The sequence below is a fragment of the Setaria italica genome, chromosome V, assembly GCF_000263155.2.
Source record: "Setaria italica strain Yugu1 chromosome V, Setaria_italica_v2.0, whole genome shotgun sequence".
Classification (NCBI taxonomy): Eukaryota; Viridiplantae; Streptophyta; class Magnoliopsida; order Poales; family Poaceae; genus Setaria; species Setaria italica.
Window position 1 is genome coordinate 44,257,839 of NC_028454.1, and position 27,463 is coordinate 44,285,301.

General features: G+C 48.6%; 4 protein-coding genes across 5 annotated transcripts; all 4 read left to right on the forward strand.

Moving 5' to 3' along the window:
- Nucleotides 1-243: 243 nt before the first annotated feature.
- Nucleotides 244-4,971, forward strand: LOC101759357 (GPI transamidase component PIG-S). Of its 2 annotated transcripts, XM_004970917.3 has the most exons (13): nt 245-503; nt 595-1,273; nt 1,605-1,689; nt 1,807-1,896; nt 2,033-2,106; nt 2,643-2,727; nt 2,810-2,899; nt 3,028-3,158; nt 3,597-3,678; nt 3,765-3,812; nt 4,041-4,113; nt 4,191-4,294; nt 4,559-4,971. In XM_004970917.3, the coding sequence occupies exons 1-13, from the start codon at nt 311-313 to the stop codon at nt 4,676-4,678; spliced, it is 1,854 nt and encodes a 617-aa protein (XP_004970974.1). In that variant the 5' UTR covers nt 245-310; the 3' UTR covers nt 4,679-4,971. The 2 variants fall into 2 exon arrangements, 1 of the variants encoding a protein (XP_004970974.1); XR_002677866.1 differs by lacking the exon at nt 4,559-4,971 and having other exon boundaries at nt 244-503; nt 3,765-3,840; nt 4,191-4,256.
- Nucleotides 4,972-11,292: 6,321 nt separating this feature from the next.
- Nucleotides 11,293-13,687, forward strand: LOC101759761 (protein FAM32A-like). Its single transcript, XM_004970918.3, has 3 exons — nt 11,293-11,449; nt 12,058-12,209; nt 13,250-13,687. The coding sequence occupies exons 2-3, from the start codon at nt 12,062-12,064 to the stop codon at nt 13,510-13,512; spliced, it is 411 nt and encodes a 136-aa protein (XP_004970975.1). The 5' UTR covers nt 11,293-11,449; nt 12,058-12,061; the 3' UTR covers nt 13,513-13,687.
- A 3,322-nt stretch (nt 13,688-17,009) lies between these two features.
- Nucleotides 17,010-23,492, forward strand: LOC101760176 (lysine-specific demethylase JMJ705). The gene is made up of 7 exons (XM_004970919.3): nt 17,010-18,032; nt 18,140-18,218; nt 18,319-18,386; nt 19,000-19,150; nt 19,656-20,299; nt 20,682-21,347; nt 21,670-23,492. The coding sequence occupies exons 1-7, from the start codon at nt 17,201-17,203 to the stop codon at nt 23,220-23,222; spliced, it is 3,993 nt and encodes a 1,330-aa protein (XP_004970976.1). The 5' UTR covers nt 17,010-17,200; the 3' UTR covers nt 23,223-23,492.
- A 1,114-nt stretch (nt 23,493-24,606) lies between these two features.
- Nucleotides 24,607-25,993, forward strand: LOC101760580 (cysteine proteinase EP-B 2). The gene has a single exon (XM_004970920.4). The coding sequence runs from the start codon at nt 24,671-24,673 to the stop codon at nt 25,790-25,792; it is 1,122 nt and encodes a 373-aa protein (XP_004970977.1). The 5' UTR covers nt 24,607-24,670; the 3' UTR covers nt 25,793-25,993.
- The last annotated feature ends 1,470 nt before the right edge of the window (nt 25,994-27,463 follow it).

Genomic DNA, 27,463 nt, shown 5'->3' on the forward strand with positions numbered 1-27,463 from the left:
CTCCCTCGGATGCACAGTTGCACACGAGTACAAATGCGATTTCCATTTCAAATTGTAAACGAGGCATTATAATTTATAAAAAATTGTAAACGACGCGAAAATGGATTACTAGGAATGCTAGGTGGGCCGATTACTAGGAAACATGCGGGTTATTGGACTGGGCCTTTAAGCATTCCAACATTCGCACAGCCAGCAGTCCACCTAGATAGAGACCCCACCTGTCAGCACGAACCCAACAACAGTTCGGGCTCCCGGCCCACAACGCTGCTCCCTTCGTTAGGACCCGGCCGGACCTCCGCTCACTAGAGCGATGGCGGAGATCGCCGGCGACGAGGTCCCAGCGCCTCCTCCTCCTGCCCCCTCAACCTCCGGCGAAGCCTCCGGAGGACAGTCTACTTCTAATCCCACATCTACAGGCAGCAGGAATCCGCCGTCGCGCACGACGAAGCCCGGCGTGAAGCGCCTAGTCCTCACCGCCTCCGTCCTCCTCTCCTTCCTCCTCGGTACCACTCGCCACCTCCCCAAGCTCCCGCGGCTAGTCTTTTCGACTCCTGTCTGTATAACTCGCTAGCATCTCCGTTTCTCTCCTTGCAGGACTGCCCTTCCTGCTGAAATCCACCGAGATCCACCGCTCGCCGCTGCCTTCCGACGCAATCACCGCCCTCGCCCACCGCCTCCACTCCAATCCGCCATCTTTCCCCTGCGGCCTCCACGCGGTCTTCCTGCGGTCCGGTTCCGACCCCTCCGATGCCTCCCTCGCCAGTCGCCTCGAGCGAGCGATCTCGGCCCAGCTCCAGCTCCTCCCGGCCGCTTCCACTGCCGGTAATGTCTCGGTATCGGTCACCGTAGAGTCGGTTGGTGGATGCTCCAGCAGCGGCAGCGTTGGCTCGCGTTGGGAATGCGGCGTTGTGACCACTGCGGACCTGGTGCTTGGTGACGAGGTGTTTGATGAGTTGCTGCACTCAGCATTGGGCAGCGGCCGCGGGGATGGGTCTAGGGTTTACACTGTTGTGGTTGTGGAAACTGGTGATGCAGAGGGAATGAGGGTTGTCATTGGGAAGCATCGGCATGCTTGGGTGGCTGGAAAGGTTGACGAGGCTAAGGCTGTGTCAGTTATTGGGAAGGTATTTGTCAAGTATTTCATGAATGGCGGTGTTGAGGAGGGTGAGACAGGCATTGGGAAAGGCGAGTTCATGCCAGTTGGATCAGATGGAAATGTCGTTCTATCCTTTAGCTTGTTGAATGCTGATCCAAGTGATTGGGTGTATGATTGGTAAGAACAAAATTCATGAGTTACCTATACTTTTGTTGTTGCTTTATTGTTGTGCCAATATTCCCTTCCATATCAAATTGCTAGAAAAATTCAAATTCTTTTTTCCCATCATTACATCACACCAGTTAGATGTTTTAGTAAAGTACAACATGTTAAAAGATAAAGTACCTGTGCATTATTACATCACAGTATCTAGACTATGGGGATTATATTTCTTATTCACATCAGTTAGATGTTCTGTTGGCTGTGCTTAGCTTCTTGCAGAGATGGAACTTATTTCCATTGCTGCTGCTGCTGTTGGAATTCTTACACTCAGGCATTTTACATGCAGGGAGTTTGAAAAGATTGGTGAGAGGATGTTAAATCCTGTGATTGAGGCACTGCGGCCTATTGCAGAAATTAATATAGAGAGTCAGGTGCCAATTTCCTTACTTAAACTAAGCTACCTTCTTCCATTTTTTTTGAAAATGCTGATTTCCTTTTGTTTTAGGATCATCAATTTAATAAGCAATAATTCCATTGCTTCTTTTCAGGTTTTGTACCACACTCCTAAGTCGTCCTATTCTTATTCTGATGATAAACTGGGTGGCAATGTCCTTAGTATGGGAGACATTCCTTTCTTTGTATGTTTCTGATTTGTCTTGTAGAAACTATTTGCTATTGATTGTACTGCATTCTATGGATAGCTTCCCCTAAGCATATATAGTGGTTAATGAGATCGACAACTTAATCATGCCTTGAAAAATATGATTTTGACAGGTAAATTCAAATGAGTGGCACTTGGATACATCAATTTCAGCTACAGGACAATCAAAAGTTCTTCAATTTGTGGTGTATGTTCATTGGAACAAACTTGCTTATCAATATCTGTTTTTTATTGTTGTTGTTTTTGTTGTATAGTATTAAATTTTATTCTCTGAGCCTCAGAACCATGATGTAATTTAATTTGTTCTCTCCAACAAATTATTAAAAGTTTTAGCTTGCTTATTAATCCCTGGTTTTTTGTTGTATAGTACTAAACCTTAGTCAGAGTCTCAGAACCATGATTTAATTTTATTTTTTTCTCTCCAACAAATGATTAAAAGTATTAGCAGAATGCATTTTGAGTTTACTCCTGCTGCTCCAAATTTTTCTTCCTGTTTTTAATTATTACAGTCTCCTTTTTACTAAAATTTGATGAAATCCTAAGAACCCAACCCATTATAGAAAATGGCAAAATGCCATGTTTTCACCTTGATTTCTGATTTTCAAGTGTCAAGCGTGCACATACAAAAGGTATCAGCTCGATTTTCATCGATCAAGTTCGCTATTAGTTGTACAAAATATTTATGTATGCTCATCTGAACCGTCTATTCAAATAATCATTCAGATACATTCCATCTGCAAAGGAATGCCCATTGTACTTACAACTTCCTGATGGTGGGCTTTCAAAAACTAATGCATTTATATCCCCTGTAAGTGCTACTATACCTGCTGTGAAAGGGAGTAATACTACCCATCTTGCTATTTACTTAACAGCATTATCCTGTTTCATAGATGTGGGGAGGTGTTCTTATCTGGAACCCACCAGACTGTTCACTTGGTTCCCAGAAGACTCATGGTACCCGGAAGAAAATGTCATCTCAGGTGTGCGCAATTGATCATTTTCTTGCCTCTTTGATATCCTGGCATTTTCATATGGAAAAAGGTCACCCTTTGAATCCTGAAATACCTTCTTTGCAATAGCATTATTTGTTGATGCCTATGTGAAACAGGAACTTATGGAGACTCTTGAAATCTTCATTGGACAACTAAGGCAGTTGTTTGGTCTAAAACCATCTTATCTCTCACAAGATATGGACATGCCAACTAAATTTGCAGTTAGTGAAAAGGGGTTCACAGAATGGTAATTTCTTTTCTCAACTGTCTTACTATATTTACCACAGTACAAAATTCATTTTGCTATGGCGAAACAGAATACTGCACAATCTGTAATTTCTATTCCATATTCATTGCCCCATTCGACAGCGGTTTGGCCACCATTATTATTGTCCTGAATACCAGACTCTACATATTCTCAAACCATCAGTACTATAGCATGCATCACATTGCTTGTACACAACATGCTGTAGAATGTGGCCACCTCATCTTTTGACCTCTTAGTGTAAGATCGATCAGGGTGAACCGGGCCTTCACCAAAGGTAGATGATCCTTGTATCTAGATGTTCTAGAGTTTGGTTATGAACACACTTGTTGACAGTCGCAAATCATATCTATCACAATAAGAAGTCTAGTAAACCTCTAATTGGATTATCGCGCTTCTAATTTCCTCTTCTTCCTGCAGGGAGTTAGATTTACTATATAGACATCATGCATCTTCCAATCTGTTGTCATGTCTCACCACCTTGGAGTCTCTATCTAGTCTGGTATGGCCCATTTTGAAGCAGTGCTTAATGATATACAAGAGGCTGTTCTGCACATGGGCACATACTAATGTTATTTCTGTTGCCAGGTCCATTCTCTCCCAAGAATGATTGTCATGGATGAAATTGGAAGACAGGTCCGACCATCTACCACTCTTGCTAAATGTACAGCTCATTGATCTGTAAACTAGCCTTTATCTTTCTACCCTTTTGGTTATGCATTCTTAAAGCAACGGAAGTAAATAGTATCTTTGTGCTTAAAACACTTGTACATGGGTGCTGATTGTTTGCGATCTTGATTATAGCATAATGTCACTTAATAGAGAGATTAATCTTGTTCTAACCATTTAAATTTTATTTTCCAGGTTGAGCTCTCTCTTGAAGCTGCAAATTTAGCTCAAAGAAATGCAACTCTTGGAATAAGTGACTCTTCAGCAGGCAAGTTTACAATTATTCATTTGCATAATGTCCTTGCACCTTTATGAACAGTTAATGAGAAGTGTGCTGATGTACAGTATCTGCAACAAGAGCGAGGGCATTGGCTGAGGAAGCATTTTTCCACCCATCCATTATGTCAATCAGTTATGCTTCAATAGAGCATTATTTTGCCATTTACATGGTGAGTACATTATTACAGGCTTCTGTTGAAACTTTTATGATTGACACTGATTTTCTCTGATCCTAAAAGTAAAGTAAACAGTATAGTTATTGTTCGATTTATTGATTATGGATTTTAAAATCTCAGATTCAGAGCTTTCCATTACGCAACTAACCTTGTCAAACTGCAGAAAGATGAAATAACATCTATACAGTGTACATTAAAATTCATGTGCATGTCCAGTCGGTAATCGGTACTACATTAAGCACTTTGTACTTCCTGCAGCCATTTTTCGCACCAGTTTCCTTGCATGTGCTTCTGGCGGCAATCAAAGAGCTAAAACGTTACAAGGCAGAGCGAGCAAAATATTCAGCAGTTCTTGCTTCCCGTTCGACATCCTCCTGATCTGGTGGTGGTTTAGGGCAGCGTCACTGCCTGGCACTTCATACAAGTTTGACAGGGAGGTCGTTGGTCATTACTCGCATCGTCAACTTGTTCTGGTGCACACGGAAATGGCTGGAACGTCCAGCTGATGCTAGGCTGAGAAGTAGACACACGGGTGCTTATAAAGCTAGCTGTAAGTTGTAACTTGCAACCCATATTTTATCGCTAGATTTAGAAAGAATGGACGTTCGGGTTTCTGACCAAAGATACTGTAATGGCTAATACATCGATGCAATTATCTGTGTGTTTGGCAACCGAGCGGACCTGTGTTGGTTAAAAAGAATACTTTTTTTGAAGTTTTAAAAATAATAGTTACTGAAAGGGTTTGTGCGGACACAAAGAATTCGGATTCTGGAAATTGGTAACTGGACGCAGAACAGATGAAGCGAAAAGTGGGGGTGCAATCCGATCGCCTCAGCCCACAAAGCCCGGCACCCAAGACGCGACCGGGTTCGCCTCCTCCAACCCACAAGTTTGAAGTTCCCATCCGTCTCAAAAAAAAAAAAAGGTTCCCATCCCACCCGACGCTGCGGTCTCAATCGATCTTTGCGACATGGACGACATCCTCGCCGCCGATGAAGCCCCGTACGCCGACCACCTCTTCTTCGGTTGCCACGACTACAGCAGCACCGTGGGTGGCTACACCCTTCGATCCCTTCGACTTCGACACTGACGTCATCCCGGCCATTGACGAGTCTGAGCGCCCCTTCGATCACGGTTGCGCCGGCGGCGGCACGTTTGATACGCGGTCGCCACGCTCCCAGATGCGCGAAATTGTTGCCGCCAACGCCGTGCAAGGGAACGTCGTCGGCTGCTTCGACGCGAGCGACGACACCGACGTCGGCTACGTGATCCCACTGGACAGTCTGGGCCTCGATCGCCACGACATCGACGACTCACCGGCTACTGCCCACACGTTGAAGTCGAACGCATCTTCGGACTTCTCTCCGCTGAGTCCCGACGCCTCGCCGCCGCGATGAAGATGCCATCTGCACGGGCACACCAGAAGCGCTGCCGCAACACTGCGGGCGATGACATTGACGTGGGCGGGGCTCGCGGCGCCCCCCGGCGCGCCACCTTCGCCGTCGAGGACGCGCGCCCAGCGGAGCAGCTCGAGCCGGCAGAGGCATTGAAGGACGACGGCTCACGGCAAGAACACACTCCGTTGGAGCCTTGCAGTGTGAATAGGGATGCGGCGACCCAAGTTTCTGAAGCTCAGCTCCTGCAAGAATTTGGCAGCGTGAAGCGGGATGTGTCGACACAAGTTTCTGAAGATGATCTGCGCAACGACGGCTCATGGCGAGAACACTCTCCGGTGGATAAAGACCAGGAACCCTTCGATTCCTTTGTACCTACTGTGCCGGAACTGCTTCCTGATGCGGCGACCGGCGTTTATGAAGATGAGCTGCCGCCGCTGCCGTTCGATGGTTCCGCTGACTTCACCGAATATGCAACTATTCCCTTCCAGTTCGAGGCTTACACCGCACCGATGGACCAGGAGTTCGTCGGCTTTCTCAACTTTTTCTGTGAGCAATGGTACTGATCCCCGGATATCTCCTCCTACGTCAGTATGTGCCAGTGTTCAACTATGGCACAAAGGCCCTGCTGCTATGCTGTTATGCAGGCTATGATTTTGAATGAGCTACTCTGTATGGGCAATTTGGCACTCAAATGTCTGAATTTCTTGTGTGTCAATCATGTACTCTGTTTTTTGGACTTGTTCCCCCTTTTTTTTCCCACTTCTTCTTTGACAATGTGATTGCTTGAGATATATGCATCTGTGACTACTTTAGGCCTTGAGGGCATATATTAACAATACAAAGATAAAATTCTGGTGCAAGAGACAGGAATTAAAGCTTTTTGAAAAAAAAGGGGTGAATGAAAGCTAAGAGTCTATGCATGTGCTAGTTTCCTTGCATGTATTAACAATACTAACTTGCCCAAGAGAACTTGCTAGTTAAAGAAAAGTGATTATCAAAGACCTGATCAAGATAAAATTGTATCTTTTTCCCCCAGACAGCTTTGGCCAGTAAAGGGTTTTGTCAACACAGTGCTGTTCAAGATTCAGATTTTAATGTACATTAAAATTCATGGCATTCTTAATCGGCACTACATGAAACAACTTATACTTTCCGCTGCTGCTGGCTGCGACCGAGCCTTTCTGTATTTGCAGTTTGGTTTTATCGACCGGATCCTTTCTTGTCTGACAATGTGATTGCTACAATCTCTTTATCAGTGACTACTTTAGGGATTATTAACAATTAATATAAGATAAATTTCTGGAGAAGGAGACAAGAATACATAATTGGATGAAAGCTATGCCCTTTCACATCCAACGAATATTCAAAACCTACAACTAATTGAGGTTTCTTTTCCCTGACAGATTAGGCCAGTGAATAGCTTTTGCAACACAGCACTGTCCAGATTAAGATTTTCACTTTTACAAGAAAATTTTTCTAGCTGACTTACTATATTTACCACAGCACAAAATTCATTTTTGCTATGCCGAAACACGTTATACTTTCTGCAGTCTTTTTTCGGTTTCATGCATGTGTTGCTGGCGGCAATCAAAGAGCTAAAACGTTACAAGGCAGAGCGAGCAAAAATATTCAGCATTTCTTGCTTCCCGGGCGACATCCTCCTGATATGGTGGTCATTTTGGAGAACATCATTGCCTGGTTCTCAACTTGTTCTGGTGCACACGGAAATGGCTTGAACGTCCAGCTGATGGCTAGGTTGAGAAGTAGGCACACTGGGGTGCTTGTAACGCTAGAAGTAAATTGTAACCCGCATTCACGTTTCAAAAAAAAGGAGTTGTAACCCACATTTGTTGTTAGATTTAGAAAGAATCGACGTTCGTTCATGTTTCTGAGCAAAACTGTTGTAATGGCTACTAAAGCATCGACGCAATCGTATGAGTGTTTGGCCATGTTAAAATTGTTACTGAAAGGGTACGTGACGAACACAAGGAATTCAGATTCTGGAAAATTGTTCCTGGACAAAGCTGACGCGTTCGATTTGCACCAGCCACCAGGTGACCAGGGTTCGAGTCGGACTAGGGGAAGACCGCACTGATATTATGTGGATCCCGCCCTCCTTGCCCACAGGCGACAGCCATCACCGTAGCAAAGTTCCATCCCACCCGAGCATATGGGCGACGCTGCGGTCTCCCCCGATCTCTGCAGCATGGACGACATTGTCGCCGCCTTGGAAGCCCCATACGCCGACGACCTCCTCGGTCACTACGGCTACGACTGCACCGCCGGTGGCTACAACGTCCAACAGGACCTCGATCCCGCCGACATCGACGTCATCCAATCCGTCGACGGCTCAGAGGCGGTGCGCCGCTTCGATCACGCCGTCGCCGCCGGCACGTTTGACGTGCCGTCGCCTCGCTGCCAGGAGCGCGACGCCGTCGCTGCCAACGCCGTCCAATGGAGCCTCGATCTCAGCGACATGGACGAACAACACCGTCGTCGGCTACATGGTGCCACTGGACAGCCTGGGCCTCGATCCCCACGAAATCGACGCCTTCCTCACCGGCGACTGCCCTGAGGTTGAAGTTGAACGCATCTGCGAACTCATCTCCGCCGAGTTCCAGCGCCTCGTCGCGGCCAACGCCGCCGCCGGCGCGATGAAGACGCCATCAGCGCGGGGCCAGAAGCGCTGCCGCGACACTGCGGACGATGACATTGACGCCGGCGGGGCTCGCGGCGCGCCCCGACGTGCCACCATCACCGCCGAGGGCGCGAGCCCGGAGGAGCATCTCCAGCCGGCACTGAAGGATGACGGCTCACTTTAAGAACATGCTCCGGCGGCTCGTGAACCATCGCAGCCACTCGGTTTGTCTCTTGCAGCGTGAATCGGGACGCGGCGACCCAAGTTTCCGAAGTTCAGCTCCTTCAAGAATTTGGCAGCGTGACGTCGACGCGCGATGTGTCGACACAAGTCTCTGAAGATGAACTGCGCAACGATGAACACTCGCCGGTGGATGAAGACCAGGAACCTGTCGATCCCTTTGTACCTTCTGCGCCGGAACAGCTTCCTGATGCGGCGAGCGGCGTTTATGGAGACGAGCTGCAGCTGCTGCCGTTAGATGGTTCCACCGACTTCATTGAAGATGCAACTGTTGGCTTCCAGACGGCGACGGACCAGGATTTCGTCGACTTGCTCGACGATTTCAACAAGGGATGGCAATTTGGTTCACCAACGAGGACTCTAAGTCATGGGTTCATTTTTTTTTTTTTTTTTTTGAAACGAAGTCATGGGTTCATTCTGACTAGCATTTGTAAGAGTGAGTTTACTGTCGCTACTAGATCACATATTCCTAGCACTTTGAGGAGGGAGAATAACACGGATTGGATGATGTCATGCAGCCATCCGTCATCGATACTCTTAAAATTCTGGATTTTTATAGTGACAGACCTTCGATATGCACCTTCATTGAAGTCGCTTTTGCGAGACTCCACACCGGATCCTCGTCGACATGCACCTCTTCATTAGGATTCAGATGGTAGAAACTCGCCGGACTTCAACGAGGCCGTAGATCGCGACAGTTCCAAGAAGGACGACCATTGCAATAAAGCAGATGCAGCTGCAGTGCAAGGCGACAGTTCTAAGAAGGAATGTGGACATTCTGCACTCTTGAATACGTAAAGTGAATCACAGCCATGATCTGGATCGAGTTTTCAAATTTTAACTTGATCATATTAGACCTTGGTCTGCTCAAATCATGGGATATGAGCTATCTTTTATTTCTTCACTATCCTTATTTTCCTATCTCCTCTCTACTCTTTATCTGAGTCTCTCTTACACATAAATACATCCATTGAAACCCCACAACGATAGGACGCTGCCAGTCAAGTAATCTTGCGGATCTCTTCGTCTCTCTTATTCTTCATTCTTTTCGTTCCTATCTGAACCAACTTATTTGCCGTGTTTAGGATTCATAGCCTTTCTAGTAGGAGGTGAAATCTCGCAGTACTGATTCGGCCCACGTGCGCTACTGCGGTTCCTGACGCGCGACGCGAGCTACTGGCCAGGGCCCACTGCCTACGTGCCCAGTGTTGCGTCCGTGTGGAACGCGCCGCTGCTGGTTGCCTGGAGTGTTTTTTCTTTTCCATTTTTTCATTCAATTTTTTTCTCACCATTCTATACTAAGTGAATATCGTTTATGCGTAAAAGTTGATGGTAAATGTTATGCTTCTAAGTGGTGTATATAATAAAAAATTGTACTATAAAATTATCAAGTAAGTTGCTGTTAGGAAAAGTTATGCGTATAAATCATGTGTATAAGTTACAATTTTCTAAAAATAAAAATTTGAAGTTGTTTTTTTAAAAGTTGTATGTAGAAGTTGTATAAGTTCTGCATGTCATCAAAGTTGTGCCAAGAAAGTTGTTAGTATAAAGTTTTAAAAATGGAAAGTTGTAGGAATTAAAATTTTCCAAAAATGAAAAGTTCGGGGAAGCGAGGCGAGCTGTCGAGATCGATCGCTTGGAGGCTTCCCGATGCTCGCGCGCCCATTAGTATGGTCTGTGAAATCTGTCGCTGAATACCTATTTTTGAAACACTCTCTTACCAAGTTTACATACAATTGAGGAAGTAAGACATGTAGCATCAAATCTACTGCTTTTTTTAGCTGTTTGTCAGCATCAAAGTTGCTAACCTCTATCAATGCGAGTTGTAGAAGGTAAGCGTGACGTCCTCGACTTCAACCATACCTTCGACCAAGATAACTCTCATGCATTCTTTGCATTCTTGAGAGTTCGAGATCTATGTATTACTAGCCATTGAATCCCTAACGAACCAGACCTCATCAAATTCTTCACCGTCGTTACTATCTGGTGCCCACCCCATGGATGAGGCAGTCTACTTCCATCCTCATGGATGCCACACTCAACGCTGCCTTCTCCCCTCGCTCAACATGGACGTGGTGCATACGTGGCCGAGAGAAGGAGTAGATGCTGCGCTGCACAGCAGAGAAGATGAAAAGAAAAGAAGCAAGAAAGAAAGCTAACTGTGGTGCTGTTAATCAAGAAAGAAAGATAACGCATAGGAGTACAAGAAGGAAGGACAGAGCGGCTAGCATAACGGGCTTATCCCGCGGCACGCAAACGGCCATCATGCACCGCTAGCGCGATGCATTAACACGGATGGTTGACGCAGAGCCCCAACAAATGTAGCGCGCGACGCATTAACGAGAATGCCTCGCTCAGAGCGACTCTAGCAAACATGAAGATCAAACCGGACTATTTTTCCGGAGCAAATACGTAGCTGATAAACCAACCGAGGGAGTAGACCTGAGCAAACTTGGCCCAGCCTAGCCCTGCCCAAGCCCGTGGCTTTTATAGGGCTGGGCATAGCGCGCATTTTGCCAGTCCGAAAAAACATAGGTGGGCCAAGCTCAGCTCGATTATTTATTTTGAATTTTTTTCAACTAAAAAAGAGTGGGCCTAAAAGCTATCCATGAGCCAGCTTGTCATATATTTTAGACTCGAATCATTTCAGATTTTTTGCCAACACCACCCGTATTTTGCTCAGGTCTACGAGAAAAAATAGGAAAACGTAGTTTCAAGCGCAGCAAATTACGCCTCCGCACGCGCACCCCCTCTCGATACTCGATAGCCACAGCCGCGCCTTCTTCTCCGTCCGAGCTCAGCCGCTCTCTTTTCCTCTCCTCCGATTCGTGCTCGTCCAGCTCTAGTGGGTTGGGGTACACGTCCGGCGACGAGGTGGGTCCCCTTCTTCCTCCTCCTCCTCCTCCTCCTCCCTCTCTCGGATTGAGGCATGGTTGTGGCTGGGTTAGGGTTAGGGTTTCGGTTTCGGGGTTGTCGGGGGAAGGGATCCATGGCCGGCGAGCTTAGAGGAGCGTCTGGCGGCGTCGGCAGGCACGGCGCCGGTGGCGGATTGAGGGTGGCGAAGCGAGGCGGCGGGCGACAACCGGCGGAAGGGCCGACGTTGGGGGCGAGCGGCTTCCTCAGTTAGCGAATTGCGGGGTGGAGGGCGGCTTGTGGGTAGCGCGGCCGGCGGCGCCATTGCCGGCGGCCGGGTGCGGCGGTGGCAGGGGCAGTCCGGGTTCAATGAACCTATACTGTTTATGCCGTCGCCCCAAATCTTGCATGTGCAGGCTTTAGTGAAGTCTTTATGTAGCAATATTTGAACTTTTGAAGCCATCGATTGTAAGTGTAATCTAGAACACGATATGCTTCCTTGTATGCTTGCTCTACTCTTTGCGGGACTCATCGCGACTGGAATACTTGTTTGCGCGTCGGATTATCCTACAGACCAGATGTTGTTTTGCTGTGTTGTGTTAACTTTAGTTTGGTTCTTCTTCTTTCAGCGAGATGTCTGAATACCAGAACGTTGTTGGGGGAAGGCTGAAGCTGAAGGGGAAAGCACTGGATGTGAAGGAAGGTGGAGTCAAGAAAAAGAAGAAGAAGAAGCAGCACCGTGAGGAGTCATCTCAGATCGGCCACGACGAGCTTCATGAAGGTATTTCTGATTATTGCACTGGCCTGTTTTAAACCTTTATCAGTTCAAATTTGAAATTCCTGACCATTTGTAATGAGAATTATGATGTGTGGTGTGCGGTGATACCATTTGGCTGCTTGGTTGTGTTCACAAGAGTGCTGATAGTTTCTGAGTCCCTATGATATGAACAATTGATTTAGCTTGTTTGATTGGTTACTTAATTTGTGGATTACCTTTGTTTGTCTGAATGCCCTCTGTCTGTATGTATGTCTGTGCCATCAAATACAGCATATAGACTACCAATGTTTTTAGCATGAATATCTACTTGTTTTTTTTTTGAGAAGGATGAATATCTACTTGTTACATAGATGCCACTTGTGTGTATTTTGGTTACAGTGGTTTGTAGTTTATACTGCCCATGGGCAGCTGACTACCTTTGCTACTTGGCTCTATAATATTGTCCTAGAAAAAGGTTAGTGCCATTACTAGAGGTACATGTTATGTGAAGTTTGTGCTGATAAGTGTGATTATAGGCTATGTGAACTTGTTGATGCAAAAAGCAAAAAGCTGAGTCTTGTAATTCTTGTCATTTGTTATTAGTACGAGGACCTGTGATGACAAAATACAGTCAGATTTCCAGTTTAGTGTTATGCCGGGATGAAAGCCATTCTTCTCATGTTATTAGTTTCTGTCATCTTCAATCCAGCCAGGAACTAACAGTGTGAGAAGGGGAAACTTATTTTCAGCAGAATGCATCCAGAATTCACTAAAATAGTCTGCAAATCTGGGTGCAATTTGCCTTGAATAATGGCATGTTGATTGCCCTAAAAAATGGCATGTTGATTTTACCAGTTTCTATAATGCTGAGAGAAGTTGCTCACTATTTGTTGGTAAATTAGCTAGTCATCCACTTATCCATGCTTGGTTTGTTTCATCCGTCCAACTCTACTTCATTGTATACATCATCTCACCTTTCTGTTTGTGTAATAACTCCATAAATGTAAAAACTGCTTTCTGCTGAATATACTTGCTTCATATATAATTCAATGGTTATTCTTCAGGGGGAAGCTCTGAATTGCCAACAGATCCTAACAATGAGCTGACTGAAGCTGACAAGTTGGGGGAGGAGGAAGGGAACCCACACCCTGACTACGACCACCTCACACCAGCCGAGCGACGTTACATGGAACAGAAGCAGAAGATTGACATGCAGAAGTTGGCCAAAGTCTCCAACAAGTCGCACAGGGACCGTATCCAGGACTTCAACCAGTACCTGGCAAACCTCAGCGAGCACTACGACATCCCAAAAGTTGGTCCTGGCTAATATGGACAAACTGCCTTGCTTCACAGAAACGATTGTATGCTTGGCCTATTAAGCCTTATATTGCCTTATATTCGCACGCTATGTGTTATCAGTATGTTGTAAAACAAATCGATTGACACTGAAGACAGTATTTTATTTCAAAACCATGTTCCGAGCATTGGCCATTTTGAGTATCTGTCCTGCATCTTTCAGTTCCTGTGGCTTATTTTCATGCGATCTTGTCGTTTACTGTTGATCTTTCCAGGAAATTCATTGAAGTGGTGTTTTTTGTTATAATCATTGAAGTGGTGTTTGGTTGGACTGTTTTGGTCTGTATTCTGTAATCTTTTCATAGCGGTATCCATTACCGTTGGACGTTGGTTCCTGTTTGTTTCTGATGGGCTGTTAGCAGGGGAAGTTAGCAGGTCGCAGCGTGATCTGTTACGAGTTGTGTAAAACTGATACTCGTGATCGGTGATTCATTATCAGGAAGCGATTCTCCCAGTCGCCTCGCCGCCGCCACCGGATCATGAACTCCAGCGATGAATGAATGATCCCTTTACAAATGCCTCATCAACTTGAACGTATGACAAGATAAATTAGATATTATTACGTCAATTGGCACATCAGCCTAAGTACTTGGGGGGGAAAAACAGAAAATACAATATTTTCTCTGGGCTACGGGCATTCTGATCTGATGAGCAAGCTAGTTTCCCCTTGGACTAATTGCAGAGATGTGAGCCTGTGACTCGCGCATCCGGTAAGTGCAACAATTCAGCATATGCTTTGGTACTGTGATGCGGGCATGGCAGAAAAATCTGTTCCTTGGTCAGCCTGCTGCAAGACGTGTCATCGATTGTGCGCCACCGCCTCCGGTGCGGCAGTGCCGTCCAAAGAGACACGTACTCGCGATGGCGGATATACTGGGATCGGACTCGGACTACGCCGCTGACTCGGGAACTCGGCGTGCATCGCCGTCGCAAACGCGAGGGCCAGGCCACGCAACGCAACTGGCCGGCCGGGGGTTTAGATCCAGCGGCTCAGCATGGCGCCCGACGCTTTCCTTTTTTGCTTGCTCTTACCGTAAGTACGTGCAGGAACTCAACAAGACGCGTTTCCACGCGAGTCCGACTCGGAACGTGCACTTTTCATCCATAAATATGGGCGTGCCTGTAGCCCACAGCATCTTCCCGAATCCCCCGATCGGCGATCGCTTTGCATATCATCCCCTTGCTAGTTGCGATGATCATGGACGCCGCCGCCGCTGACGCCTTGCGCCCTCTTGATCACAACGGCGACACCGTCGTCGGCTACGTCGTCATCCGGGGTCCTCTCCTCGGCCACCGCGGCGGCACGGACCTCGGCTTCGAAGGTTACGGCGGCGGCGATGGCCGGCTAGAGGCAGCCGAGCGCCTCCTCCGCCTCGCCGTCGCCGAGGCAGAGACGACCCTCGCCGCTCGCAGATCGGCCGAGACGACGGTGCTGCCACGCGGACACAAGCGTGGCCGGGAGGAGGACGGCGGCGACGAGGGAGCGGCGACGACCATCGGTCAGCAGGGCGCGGCGGCGGAGGAGGAACACCTGACGGCGGCACCTGATGAGGACTTCATTCCCTTGTGTCCCGCCGCCGGCGAGTACTGCTGCACGGTGTACGGGCAGCGGGGTGTGATGCCAGACGAGGAGGAGGAGGACGACGAGCAGCTCGCATCGCGACAGGAGGAATACTTCATCCCCATAGACCCGGCTGCGGCCGAGGAAGACGACTTCATCCCCCTGGACCCAACAAGCGACGACGACGAGGATGGCGAGCAGCTCGCATCGCAACAGGAAGAGGACTTCAGCCCCATAGACCCGGCGGCCGAGGAAGACGACTTCATTCCCCTGGATCCAACAAGCGACGACGACAGGCAGCTCGCATCAGGACAGGAAGACTTCATTCCCGTGGATCCAGCTGACGACGATGACAACGACCAATGTGGTGGCGTGCTGCTGAACGAGGTGACACTGCATGAGGAGGACGAGCAATTTGCATCGGAGGTAGAGGACTTGCTTTCCTTGGATCAGATCGAGAGTGACGACATAGTCTACGACGCAGGATGGCTCGATCGACTCGTTCGACCAGTTTTGTGGGAACCAAGCTGGTATTAATCTGATAATCTCCCTCCTGCCACTGCGATGCCAAGGCCCTCCCTGATCCGAACATGGGCAACCCGGTCGAGTCGGCTTCTACTGTCTGAGAGTCCGTTATCAGTGTCAAAATGGTGCGTGTAACCCTTCTGTAATCAGAACGAATTATCGATTTGAGCATTGTACCCCGTATAGTCATGACTCTCTGCATTATAGAAGTTCCATTGCGGATATACGCATGTCAAGAGTTAGCAAATTATCCGCGATCATCGTGGATGCGCTTGTCTGTAAAGTTGTACCGAAATTTAACGTAAAACCAGCAAAGCTCATGCGTCTGTGTCGGCAAATGTTACATCAAATTCATGGAATAATTTTAGTTTGTAAAAGCCATAACATCTCTAAGTCAAGCTTTTTTTTTTGCAATATGAGAATGCTGCCCCACCCTCGACCCTCCTTAGTTCCCAACACTCCATACTACTTACCATCAAGACTAGCAACTTCGTACCATCCCGCTATAATATGGTCACGATAACTTTCTCTAAGCCTACTCAACCATCTAACTACATCCTAACCGTTCCGACCGAATCGTGACAAAATTACATCTTAACTATTCCAACCGCATCGTGACAAAATAGCTCCCCAAAACCTACCGTTCCAACTTTGCTGCGACAAAATAGCTTGCCAACTTGGACCCTCTACCAAATCCAGAAAGCAACAATCAAAAATTCCAAATTTCACGCACAATAGCTTGCCCAATAAGGGTGCACTTTTAGAGCAAGCTCAATAACCTTATCGAATAGCCAAGCCACGTCCTCTGCAGACCAATGTAAAAAACGGTACATCGATTAGTCTCTTCACGAATTTCAAAATTATTTTTTATTTGCATGGGACCCGCCACGTTCTCCTAATCCATCCTCATCCCCAGCTCCTCCGAACAAGCTTCTGATGCCCTGACCTCGTCAACCCCACCCTTTTACGCCGTGTGGCAGGACCCACAAATCGATCGACCTTCTTGCACACGACAAGCTGAGTCTCTCCTGATTTCGCTCTTCAACACGTCGTATTTCTCTGACGTGGTTATGTCGTATTTCTCTGACGTGGCTCAACGAGTTGACAAGCTAACGTGGATTATACCTGCTCTTATACCCTCCATCTCGGCGCCAGAGATCACCATCAAATCAATCATAAGCTAGCATTGTTGACAGAGACTGACCTCTACGCTACACTACGTAAGCCCCCGTCAGCGACCAACGCGCACGCAAGCAAAACCAAAACCACCCACCACAAAGAAGAAGAAAGAAAACCGTGCGCACATCGCGAACTGCAAGCGGAAAACCGCAAGCAGCCGCGCATCCCTTGCAGCCCTTTCACGAGCGCCGCGACGAAAACTGCTGCAGCGGTTGCAGTAAAGCGCAGGCGCTCGCTCCGCTCGCGGCCTCGCCCCCTCTCCACTTCACTCCCCCCGTTCCCGTTCCCGTTCCCCTCCCAAAGGCCCCGAAAGCCCCTCCTCTGCTCCGACCAAATGCGCGATTAGCGCCGCCCGGCCGCGAGATCGACGGAGGGGACGGCGCCGGCCGCCGCCATGCCGTCGGTGCAGGGGGAGCTGGTGCCCCCGTGGCTCAAGTCCCTCCCGCTGGCGCCCGAGTTCCGCCCCACCGCGTCCGAGTTCGCTGACCCCATCGCCTACCTCCTCAAGATCGAGCCCGCCGCGGCCCCCTTCGGCATCTGCAAGGTCGTGCCGCCGCTCCCGCCGCCGCCCAAGCGGACCACGCTCGGCAACCTCTCCCGCTCCTTCGCCGCGCTCCACCCGGGGGACCCCTCGCCGACATTCCCCACCCGGCACCAGGAGCTCGGCCTCTGCCCGCGCCGCCCGCGCCCGGCTCTCAAGCCCGTCTGGCACTCCCCCCGCCGCTACACTCTCCCGCAGTTCGAGGCCGAGGCCGGGGCCTCGCGGAAGGCCCTGCTCGCGCGCCTCGACGTCCCGCCCTCCAGGCACCTCTCGCCGCTCGACGTCGAGGCACTCTTCTGGCGCTCCTCGGCCGACCGCCCCGTCGCCGTCGAGTACGCCAGCGACATGCCCGGCTCCGGGTTCGCCCCCTGCGACGCCCGCCCCACGCAGCTGCCCGCCGCGAACGTCGGCGAGACGGCGTGGAACATGCGCGGCGTCGCCAGGAGCCCCGCATCGCTGCTGCGGTTCCTGCGGGAGGAGGTGCCCGGGGTCACGTCGCCGATGCTCTACGTCGCCATGTTGTTCAGCTGGTTCGCGTGGCACGTCGAGGATCACGACCTGCACAGCCTCAACTACCTGCATTCCGGGGCTCCCAAGACGTGGTACGGGGTGCCGCGCGACGCCGCACTCGCGTTCGAGGATGTCGTGCGCGTCCACGGCTATGGCGGCGAGGTGAACCCCTTAGGTGAGACGCCGGAATTTCATCATCTTCCATAGAACGAGGAACCCCTGTTCTCTGCTGTTTTAACCGTCACGTGACATTTGAATTTCGAATTGTGATCTCGGGTGCAGAAACGTTTGCAATGCTGGGTGACAAGACTACGGTGATGTCCCCTGAAGTGCTCGTGCGTTCTGGGATCCCCTGCTGCAGGTGGTGCTACCGCTTCCTTGATTCCTTCCTTTACTTAATGACTTCTTTTGATTCCTTTGGTGGTCCATGAACGTTTGGTTGGTTCTGTGTGTCGAAACAGATTAGTGCAGAATGCAGGGGAGTTCGTGGTCACTTTCCCTGGATCCTATCACAGCGGTTTCAGTCACGGTGAGCCTCAATGAAAATCTGTGGAACTAGATATGCCTTAAACAGTAAGGTAGCTTGGCGAATTTTGCAAATGCTATGTCTATGTGATGCGAACCGTTTTATTAGGAATGGCATGGCAGGAAAGAAAAGTCCTTTTTTGGCTTCAACGTTATTAGTTGGTGGATACAAGGGGTAACGGACACAAGATGTAACGGAAAAAAGGAAGCAGGTGGTATCTCTGGATTGTTGAGTTTTAGACCAGACAACTGTAGGACATTTAAGGTCCGGATTAACATTTGCCAATAAAGGAAATTATCTATTCTTCAGAAATCGAACTATTACCTTTCTGGGAATGATCTTCAGTTTTGCGTTGTGCCCTTTACCTAGTAAGTTTGGTTGTGTACCTCAGTGTTGAGTCTTCATAAATCCATGCCAGCTACACTGGTGCGTAGTATGCAAATGAAAGGTACATGTTTGCTGTGAATACAATAGTGCATGAGCATATGCCACATTATGATTTTCTTCCTATCACATGCTATTGAAAAGTAAATTTGGTTGTTACTTGGTTGTTGCTTTTCTGTATATTCTGGTTAATCCTTCCAATCAGCTTGTGAGGAAATTTTGTATGTGGCAGGATTCAACTATGGGGAAGCATCAAATATAGCTACTCCTGAATGGTTGAGAGCTGCAAAAGAGGCAGCTGTCCGGAGAGCTTCAATCAATCGTCCTCCCATGGTTTCGCACTATCAATTGCTCTATGAACTTGCACTGTCGATGTGCTTGAGGTATTTATCATGCTTCTTTTTTTTCTCTCGAGCATGTTGCATGCTTCATGATGCAGACCTTTTGTTATGAGATACCCGCTGCATCCCATTCGAGAGGAAAAAAAGAAATTACCCTGCCGAATTTGGTCGTAGTGCTTGTAATTTCATGGTTTCAACTCCTTTTTTAATCAACAACAATAGTAGGTGTCCAATCAAGATCTTCTGCTTACTTATCTAAGGCTCTATTCTCAGTGGTGTCTATATTTGAGATGTCCATTTCATTTCTGCAATATGGGAAAACACTTTGCAAAGGATTTTCTACTTCCGTATATTTTCTTTCGAAGAACTGCTTTAGTATATTACAATAGCCATGATGCTGTGCCATAATTTTTCAATATGGTAACTATGTATGTATCTGTTATTGGAACTGCATTCATTTCTAGGTCCTTCTATGCTTCAAGAAGTCTCTCATTACATGTGTATCTGGACCTTTTATTTGATTTGGTTTAAACTTCCACATTTCTAGGGATCCATCCGGTGGGGCTATGGAACCACGAAGCTCTAGATTGAAGGAGAAGAAGAAAGGTGAAGGGGAACAATTAGTCAAAAAGATATTTGTCCGAAATGTTATTGAAGACAATAAACTGCTTAATCATTTTCTGAGTGATGGATCTTCTTGCATTATTCTTCCAACTAGTTCCAATAATGGTTCTGCACTATCAACTTTACTCTCAAAATCACAGTCAACTACATCCAGGGTATCGGATGTCCAGTGCAGTAGCACAGAAACTCCTAAAGACTCAGGACATTTACCAATGAATGGGGCACTTGGGAAGAATGGGGAATTGTCATCATCCAAAGAAATTTCAGCATCAGTCTGCTCAGGAAAGGAGGTCCCACCTACAGCATGCATGCATGACTGTGTAAACATGCCTGGCTCATTAGATGCAAACAATGCAGAAAGTGATAAGGGGGATGTTAACAATGCTGATGGCATTTTAGATCAAGGTTTATTATCATGTGTAACATGTGGGATTTTGAGTTTTTCATGTGTGGCTGTGATCAAACCAAGGGAGTGTGCAGCAAAATGGTTGATGTCTGCTGATTCTAGTTTGATCAATAAACAACTTGCTGGTTCTGGAGAAAGTCATCTGATAGATGCATTACAAGGTATGACAGCAAGTAGCGAAATTTTACGTAGGTCATACATCTTTAATGTAAATTGAATACATGTTATATTTGTGCTACTTCCATTGAATTCCGAATGAGCTTTAGTTCAGCCTTGTGTTTTAGTTGAGTTAGTTCCTTGCATTTTTTCATGGAAGTGAATAGTTTATGATGCAAATGTTATGAATTCCTATTCTCTGTAATATTTGCATCTGGCCATCATAGACAATTCCAAACACAGCGAGAAATGCAGAAGCCTGTGGAATATGCATTGTTCCTTGTGTAGTGCTGGTTGAACTTCATAGTTTATTTCATATTTCAAATTACAATTTCATGTTAGCTTGTTTGGGGTCATGGCATAAATCATTTATTTTTTAACATGCAGGATCTGATTTTGAAATGAATCGCAATAGAATAATTTCTGATGCTGCATCCCTGGATAGGAATTCTGCTCTTGATCTTTTGGCATCTGCATATGGAGATGCATCAGATTCTGATGAGGATGTTCTGAACAAAAAAATTCAGGCCTCTAATGTCTCCAATGAATTAATAAGTCACACGATCGAATCACCACCCAATTCTTCAAGTAATGGTGGTTGTGATGGGACAAACATGTCGTCAAGTAGTAAAGAGCGCCAACAAGGACCATCTTCCCAGAGCTCACAGTGTATTGGTAACACAAACAATGGACCAAAAGGTGTTCGTACAAGAAATAAGTATCAACTTAAGATGGTGCTTTCTGAAGGGTTTCTACCAAAAGATATTTATTCAGAAATGCAAAAGAAGGTCCAATGTGAACCATCAAGGTCAAACATGACTTCAACGGAGCCAATTCATGGCACAGATTGTCAAGCTAGCCGTAACAGTGCTACAGTCTGTATGGATGGTAACAGAAGTACTACGACTACGGTGGACAACTTAGCTACATCGATTGTGAAACCTGATAAGGATTCATCAAGAATGCATGTATTTTGTCTTGAACATGCTATTGAGGTTGAGAAGCAACTTCGAACTATTGGTGGTGCCCATATTTTTCTTTTATGTCGTCCAGGTCAGTCATTAGGCTTGCTCAGTAGTTACTGTTTTTTTAATACAATGCGATATGTTCCTTTTTTTATCTACGATTTTGAGCACACCTTCATGAGTTCATTATGACCAAACAATTACACTTACATTAATGCATGTGCCATCCAACATGTCCTAAATTGTCATCCTTTCTTATCTAAAAGTACATTTTACTTCCGTTGGCATTGGTGAAATGAGAATAAGCAGGTTCAGACGTTAGTTGCTTCAGATCTTATAATACTAAATATCCACCACTGCTTCCTAGGTTCTCACAACTTTAAATGACATATTTTTTATCATTTGTACAGAATATCCCAAAATAGAAGTAGAAGCAAAATTGCTGGCTGAAGAAATGGAAGTCAAGTATGATTGGAAGGATATTGTTTTCAAAGAGGCCAGTATCGAGGATAGGAAGAAGATCCAGGAAGTTGTGCAGGATGAGGAAACAATACCGACACATAGTGATTGGGCTGTAAAACTGGGCATTAATCTTTACTACAGTGCTAATCTTGCTAAGTCTCCTTTATACAACAAGCAATTGCCATATAATAGAGTTATCTATAAGGCATTTGGCTGCAGTTCTCCCAATAACTCACCAGCGAAGCTGAAGACTTATGCCAGAAGGCAAGGCAGGGCAAAGAAAATAGTTTTGGCTGGCAGGTGGTGTGGAAAAGTATGGATGTCAAACCAGGTCCATCCATTCTTGGCTCACAGAATTGAAAGTCATGAGCCAGAAGAAATAGATGAAATATGGTCATGTTATGAGAAATCTAATGCTGATCATGTTGAACATTCAAGTAGAGAGGCAACCTCCCCAAGGAAGAGTAGCAGCAGAGCAATTGAAGAAAAGACAAGCAACAGGGAGAAAGAACCATTGGAGAAAGCAAGCATCAAGAAGCCAAAATATATCGAAGAGGATAATTCCGAAGCATTAGAAAGTGCTGAAAAAGCCTCTGCAGGAAAGAGTAACTGCAGAACAAGTGTAGAAAAGATGGGCAAGAGGAAGAAAGAACTTGCGGAGAAAGCAAATACTAAGAAGCTAAAACATACTGAAGAGGACAATTCCAAGGCACTGACAGGTGCTTCAGAAGCCTCTCCCCCTTTACCATCTGGGATGGTAGTCCGTAGCAGCTCCAGAATTGCCAATAGGAAAAACATGCTGAAATCAAAGATGGAAGAAGAGGATAATGGTCCAGCTAGCCATCCAAAGGCAAAGGTTGAAGAGGATAGTAATGATCCTGCTATCTGTTCAAGTGCTAGATCGCTAAGGCAGAACATAAATGTGAAGAAACAAACAAAGAAAAGTAGAGCAGAAAAGCGAAAGGCTCCAAGCTCAGCTGCTCTGAAGGATGAAGAGCAAATATCGGATGTCAAGGGATTTTCTGTCACGAAACAGCAGCTGTCTTCACATAAGCAGAAGAACAAAGTAGAAGAAACGCAGCAAATGAAGAAAACTAGAGAAAGGAAAGGAGCGCCTCCAAGTTCTCCAAAGCATGGAGAAGAGTATGCATGCGACATTGAAGGCTGTTCCATGAGTTTCGGCACAAAACAGGAGCTGTCTCTGCATAAGCGTGACATCTGCCCAGTGCAGGGCTGTCGCAGGAAGTTCTTCTCACACAAGTATCTGCTGCAGCACCGCAAGGTTCACAACGATGACCGGCCACTGAAATGCTCATGGAAGGGCTGCGACATGGCGTTCAAGTGGCCATGGGCTAGGACAGAGCACATGAGGGTGCATACAGGCGACAGGCCCTATGTTTGCCCCGAGCCAGAGTGTGGGCAGACATTTAGGTTCGTCTCTGATTTCAGCCGCCACAAGCGCAGGACCGGCCATGCAGCGAAGGTGAAAGCAAAGAAGTGAGGCAAAGCATCGGTAGCTTACAGTAGTCGTGGAAGGAATAGGAGAAAGTTTGTACATTCCGTTAGCACCCAGAGCCCATGGTGGTCTCTGTTCACAGTTCAATTAGTTGCTAATTAAAGGGATTCTGATGGAACCACAATTAGCGTGGTCCCTTGTCGGTAATTTGGTTATCATTGACAAGTTCCCATAGTCTGCCTTAGCCCCTTTTGATGTTTGTTGTGTCCGCACTTGGGCTCACTTGAAATCCATGGTTAAGGTAACAAGCATCCCTATCTCTCTCTGCCTGTCGTTCATTACTTGATTGACCTTGTTGCGCTGAGTGATGGTAAGCATACGGTTAATCTGTCCGCCTTTGGTGCTAATGTTCTGCCTGGTCCGGTGGTCCCAGAATTTTTCTACGCTCATTCTGAGATTTTGTATTCCACGTGAACATGGCGAGGGTTCGTTTGCTGTCGTAGATCTGTTACTGCTGTTGGCTGCCGGCTTGGGGATGTTGCGTTGCTTTTGGTGCTATCAGGCCCGCCCGGTGCGTCATCGTCATGCTGGAGATCCCACAAGAGAACCTCTCTGCTGACCAATCCCGAAAACTGGTACGGAGACCGGTGAAGCAGCACACGCACTTCTGACGAGCTCGTTTCCCTTTTCTGGTATTTCTTATCAAGCTCGACGCTTAACCTCCAAGGTTTCTGCTCAATCGTTGTCCATGGCAGCACTGCACCTGCACAGTCTGTATACTGATGTGCGTCTAGCTAACTATGCTCTACGCGCAACTTCTGTTCAGTTTCCCTTTGAAGACTCGCGAAAAATATCGAAGAATCTGTGTATAGGCCATGGGAACGCGATTCCGCGCTCTTGTTCCTCCACCGCCGTCACAACCTCCCGGAATCCTTATCGCAACCGACTTGCTCCTACCGTAGATTCATAGTACTCCTACTCCACTCGCAGCTCCTCGGCCTCCGCGACCCGCCATTAACACCGCCTCTGATCTCCTCGACGGCCATGGCTACGGAGTAGCATCCATAAAACTGGCTGCACACAGATCAACACGGGCGGCCCGGGCGGCGACCACCCCCGCGAAGGCACGAACGCGAATGAATCTGGCCTGAATCTTCGACGCCCCCAATGGCCAGCCAGCCAGCCCGAGTGCCCAAGAGCCCGGCCGGGGCGGCCAACTTCGCTGCGGCTGCCTCGCGCAGCCATCGATCCTCCCCAACTCCCGAGCGGAATCTGACACCACCTCCCCACGCTTTCTGTTACCGCCATCAATTCAATTCAAATCGTTCCCGCCGCAAAGGCGAGGCTCCCCTCCCCGCCCCCGCGCTATAAATACGCCCCCTCCCTCCTCGTCCCCAACTCATCAGCTCACACTCCAAGCCGAGAGTGATCGAGCTCCCCCGGTCGCTACCACAGCTGCCACGACACAGCTTGTACTCCAGGTGCATTGCACGATGGCGCAGGTGGCTAAGCGGCTTCTCCTGGTGGCCCTGTTGGTGGTGTCAGCGGTGGAGCTGTGCCGCGCCATGCCGTTTGACAAGAAGGACCTGGAGTCGGACGAGGCGCTGTGGGACCTGTACGAGCGGTGGCAGGCGCACCACCGCGTGCACCGGCACCACGGCGAGAAGGGCCGCCGCTTCGGCACCTTCAAGGAGAACGTCCGCTTCATCCACGCCCACAACACGCGCGGCGACCGCCCCCACTACCGCCTCCGCCTGAACCGCTTCGGCGACATGGGCCGCGAGGAGTTCCGCTCCGCGTTCGCCGACTCCCGCATCAACGACCTCCGCCGGGAGCCCCACGCCGCGGCCGCGGTGCCCGGGTTCATGTACGAGGACGTCGCCTACCTGCCGAGCTCCGTGGACTGGCGCCAGGAGGGCGCGGTCACCGCCGTCAAGAACCAGGGCAAGTGCGGCAGCTGCTGGGCCTTCTCCACGGTGGTGGCCGTGGAGGGCATCAACGCGATCCGGACGGGGAGGCTGGTGTCTCTGTCGGAGCAGGAGCTGATCGACTGCGACAAGGAGGAGAACGGGTGCCAGGGCGGGCTGATGGAGAACGCCTTCGAGTTCATCAAGGCCCACGGCGGCATCACCACCGAGGCCACCTACCCGTACCGCGCCCGCAACGGCACCTGCGACAGCTACCGATCCCGGCGCGGGCAGCTGGTGTCCATCGACGGGCACCAGATGGTCCCGGCGGGTAACGAGGAGGCCCTGGCCAAGGCGGTGGCGAACCAGCCGGTGTCCGTGGCCATCGACGCCGGGGGCCAGGCGTTCCAGTTCTACTCGGAGGGCGTGTTCACGGGGGACTGCGGCACGGACCTGGACCACGGCGTGGCGGCGGTCGGGTACGGCGTCGGCGACGACGGCACGCCGTACTGGGTCGTGAAGAACTCCTGGGGCCCCGGGTGGGGCGAGGGCGGGTACATCCGGATGCAGCGCGGCGCCGGCGACGGCGGGCTCTGCGGCATCGCCATGGAGGCATCCTTCCCCATCAAGACGTCCCCCAACCCGGTGCGCAAGCCCCGGCGCGCGCTCCTCTCCGGGGACGCCTCCGTCTCCACCTCGTCCCAGTGATCCAACGATCCGAGTGAGCATCCGAACGAACGTACCACGCATCAGCTCAGCTGGCACGTAGCCAGGACTACTTCTACTACTGTTTGCTTGTTGTATTATCGAATTGGGTTGTACTGATGGTTTGATTGTGTACTGTTTGCCGGTCTCGGTCAGAGACGAAACTAGAATAAAGTAGTAGCGCATGTGCGCAACAAAGTAAGATTAGGCGTGTTGATGGTGTCTACTAAATTGTACTGTAATGTAATACGGTGTGGCTAATGCACCGGGATATCTACTGAAAAGGAGCTACGCGTAAGCTAGCAGTTGTTCCTTTCCATGCTTGTAATTTGCACATGCCTCTCTCTGTTCTTTCCTCTGTAATCGGTTGGTGTATGACGTTCGCAAACGACATCCTCCCGCGGCAATCCGGCCGGAACAGCTAGAAAGCGGCGTCCAGTAATTGGGCTGCGCTCACTTTCTTTTCATGGACTGGACTTCATCCGGTCACCGAGTCACTCCTAGAAGTCACAGCCCAACAACGATGGCAATGGGGGACACACATGACGGCGGCGGCTAGAGCGGCTGCTCGGCGGCATGGCGGGATGGGCGAGGGAGCAGAGCGGCAGGAAGCCACGATCCCACGGACGCGAGCAGTGGAATAGTCCGGAGTCGCCCCCGGCAGGCGCAGGTCGCGTCCAATCCTGAGACCTGACCCGATTTGGTGTTATGGTGCGCCGCGCGCCCCCACGGCAAGCGCCACACCCGTGTGTGCCCACTCCCCCACACACAGTAGCATTATTACGCAATCTCCTGTTGGGAAAAGGCAAGGATATTCTCGCCATCGGCACAGTAGTGGACACTGTGCCAACTCGTGGTTGTCCTCGTGCTTTTAGCGTTGTACGTCGTCGCCTACAGAAACAGGAGTCACCTACAGTGCACAACACAACACGCAGCTATGGCTCGGTTGGTAAGGTTCCTCGTGACCTGCCCATCAGGTTCGAATTCTCGATTCAATATTGATGGTTGCATTTTTCTAAATTTATTTCAGAATTTAACTGGTACTATTCTTTCAGTAGTAAACGACGTGCTCGTCGACAGCGAGGTGCCAATGGTGATTTCGTCAATCTCGAGAATTTGCCGTTCAATCTTTTGGAGGCGCTTATAAGGGTAGAATTGCATCATGTGTTTGTAGGGGGTGAGTATGCGTGCATGTCGACCGTCTGCGTTTGTACCCTGTGATTCGAAGAAAAAAAAATGAACTGCACACACACATACGTGACAACACACGTAGACGACGAGGGGGGTTCCGGCTGTGACTTTGAATTTACAAAGGCACAAAGTGGACTCCAGGCCCAAACTGCTCGCCCGACGGACTTTACCGGCCTGGGCCCTAATCAGGCTTCATGGGCTGGACCGAAACGAATTCGAGGCTTTGACGCCCATTATTTCATGAGCAAACAGTATTCTCTGACAGTTTCGGTGCAGGAGACACGACCGCTGGCAACATACATAATGCCAGGGCGGGCAAGCGAGCTCAGAACCCGAACGCAGCAGGTTAGAACCAGGAGTCTCGACCTCCGGGTTGGACCACGCATCATGCAGATACCTCCACGCCTGCGAGCTTCGAGTTGCTCACCGGTCAAAACACGGCCGTGCGGTGCGGTGCCGAAACGAGAACGATTTCGATCGATT

Excerpts from the sequence above, each read along its gene's own strand:
- LOC101759357 (XM_004970917.3), top strand. The coding sequence starts at position 311 with ATGGCGGAGATCGCCGGCGACGAGGTCCCAGCGCCTCCTCCTCCTGCC. Across the intron at positions 2,728-2,809 it reads CTAATGCATTTATATCCCCT|ATGTGGGGAGGTGTTCTTAT; the intron begins GTAAGTGCTACT and ends CCTGTTTCATAG. Across the intron at positions 3,813-4,040 it reads TGGATGAAATTGGAAGACAG|GTTGAGCTCTCTCTTGAAGC; the intron begins GTCCGACCATCT and ends TTTATTTTCCAG.
- LOC101760580 (XM_004970920.4), top strand. The coding sequence starts at position 24,671 with ATGGCGCAGGTGGCTAAGCGGCTTCTCCTGGTGGCCCTGTTGGTGGTG.
- LOC101760176 (XM_004970919.3), top strand. The coding sequence starts at position 17,201 with ATGCCGTCGGTGCAGGGGGAGCTGGTGCCCCCGTGGCTCAAGTCCCTC. Across the intron at positions 19,151-19,655 it reads GCACTGTCGATGTGCTTGAG|GGATCCATCCGGTGGGGCTA; the intron begins GTATTTATCATG and ends CCACATTTCTAG. Across the intron at positions 21,348-21,669 it reads TTTTCTTTTATGTCGTCCAG|AATATCCCAAAATAGAAGTA; the intron begins GTCAGTCATTAG and ends TCATTTGTACAG.
- LOC101759761 (XM_004970918.3), top strand. The coding sequence starts at position 12,062 with ATGTCTGAATACCAGAACGTTGTTGGGGGAAGGCTGAAGCTGAAGGGG. Across the intron at positions 12,210-13,249 it reads CCACGACGAGCTTCATGAAG|GGGGAAGCTCTGAATTGCCA; the intron begins GTATTTCTGATT and ends GTTATTCTTCAG.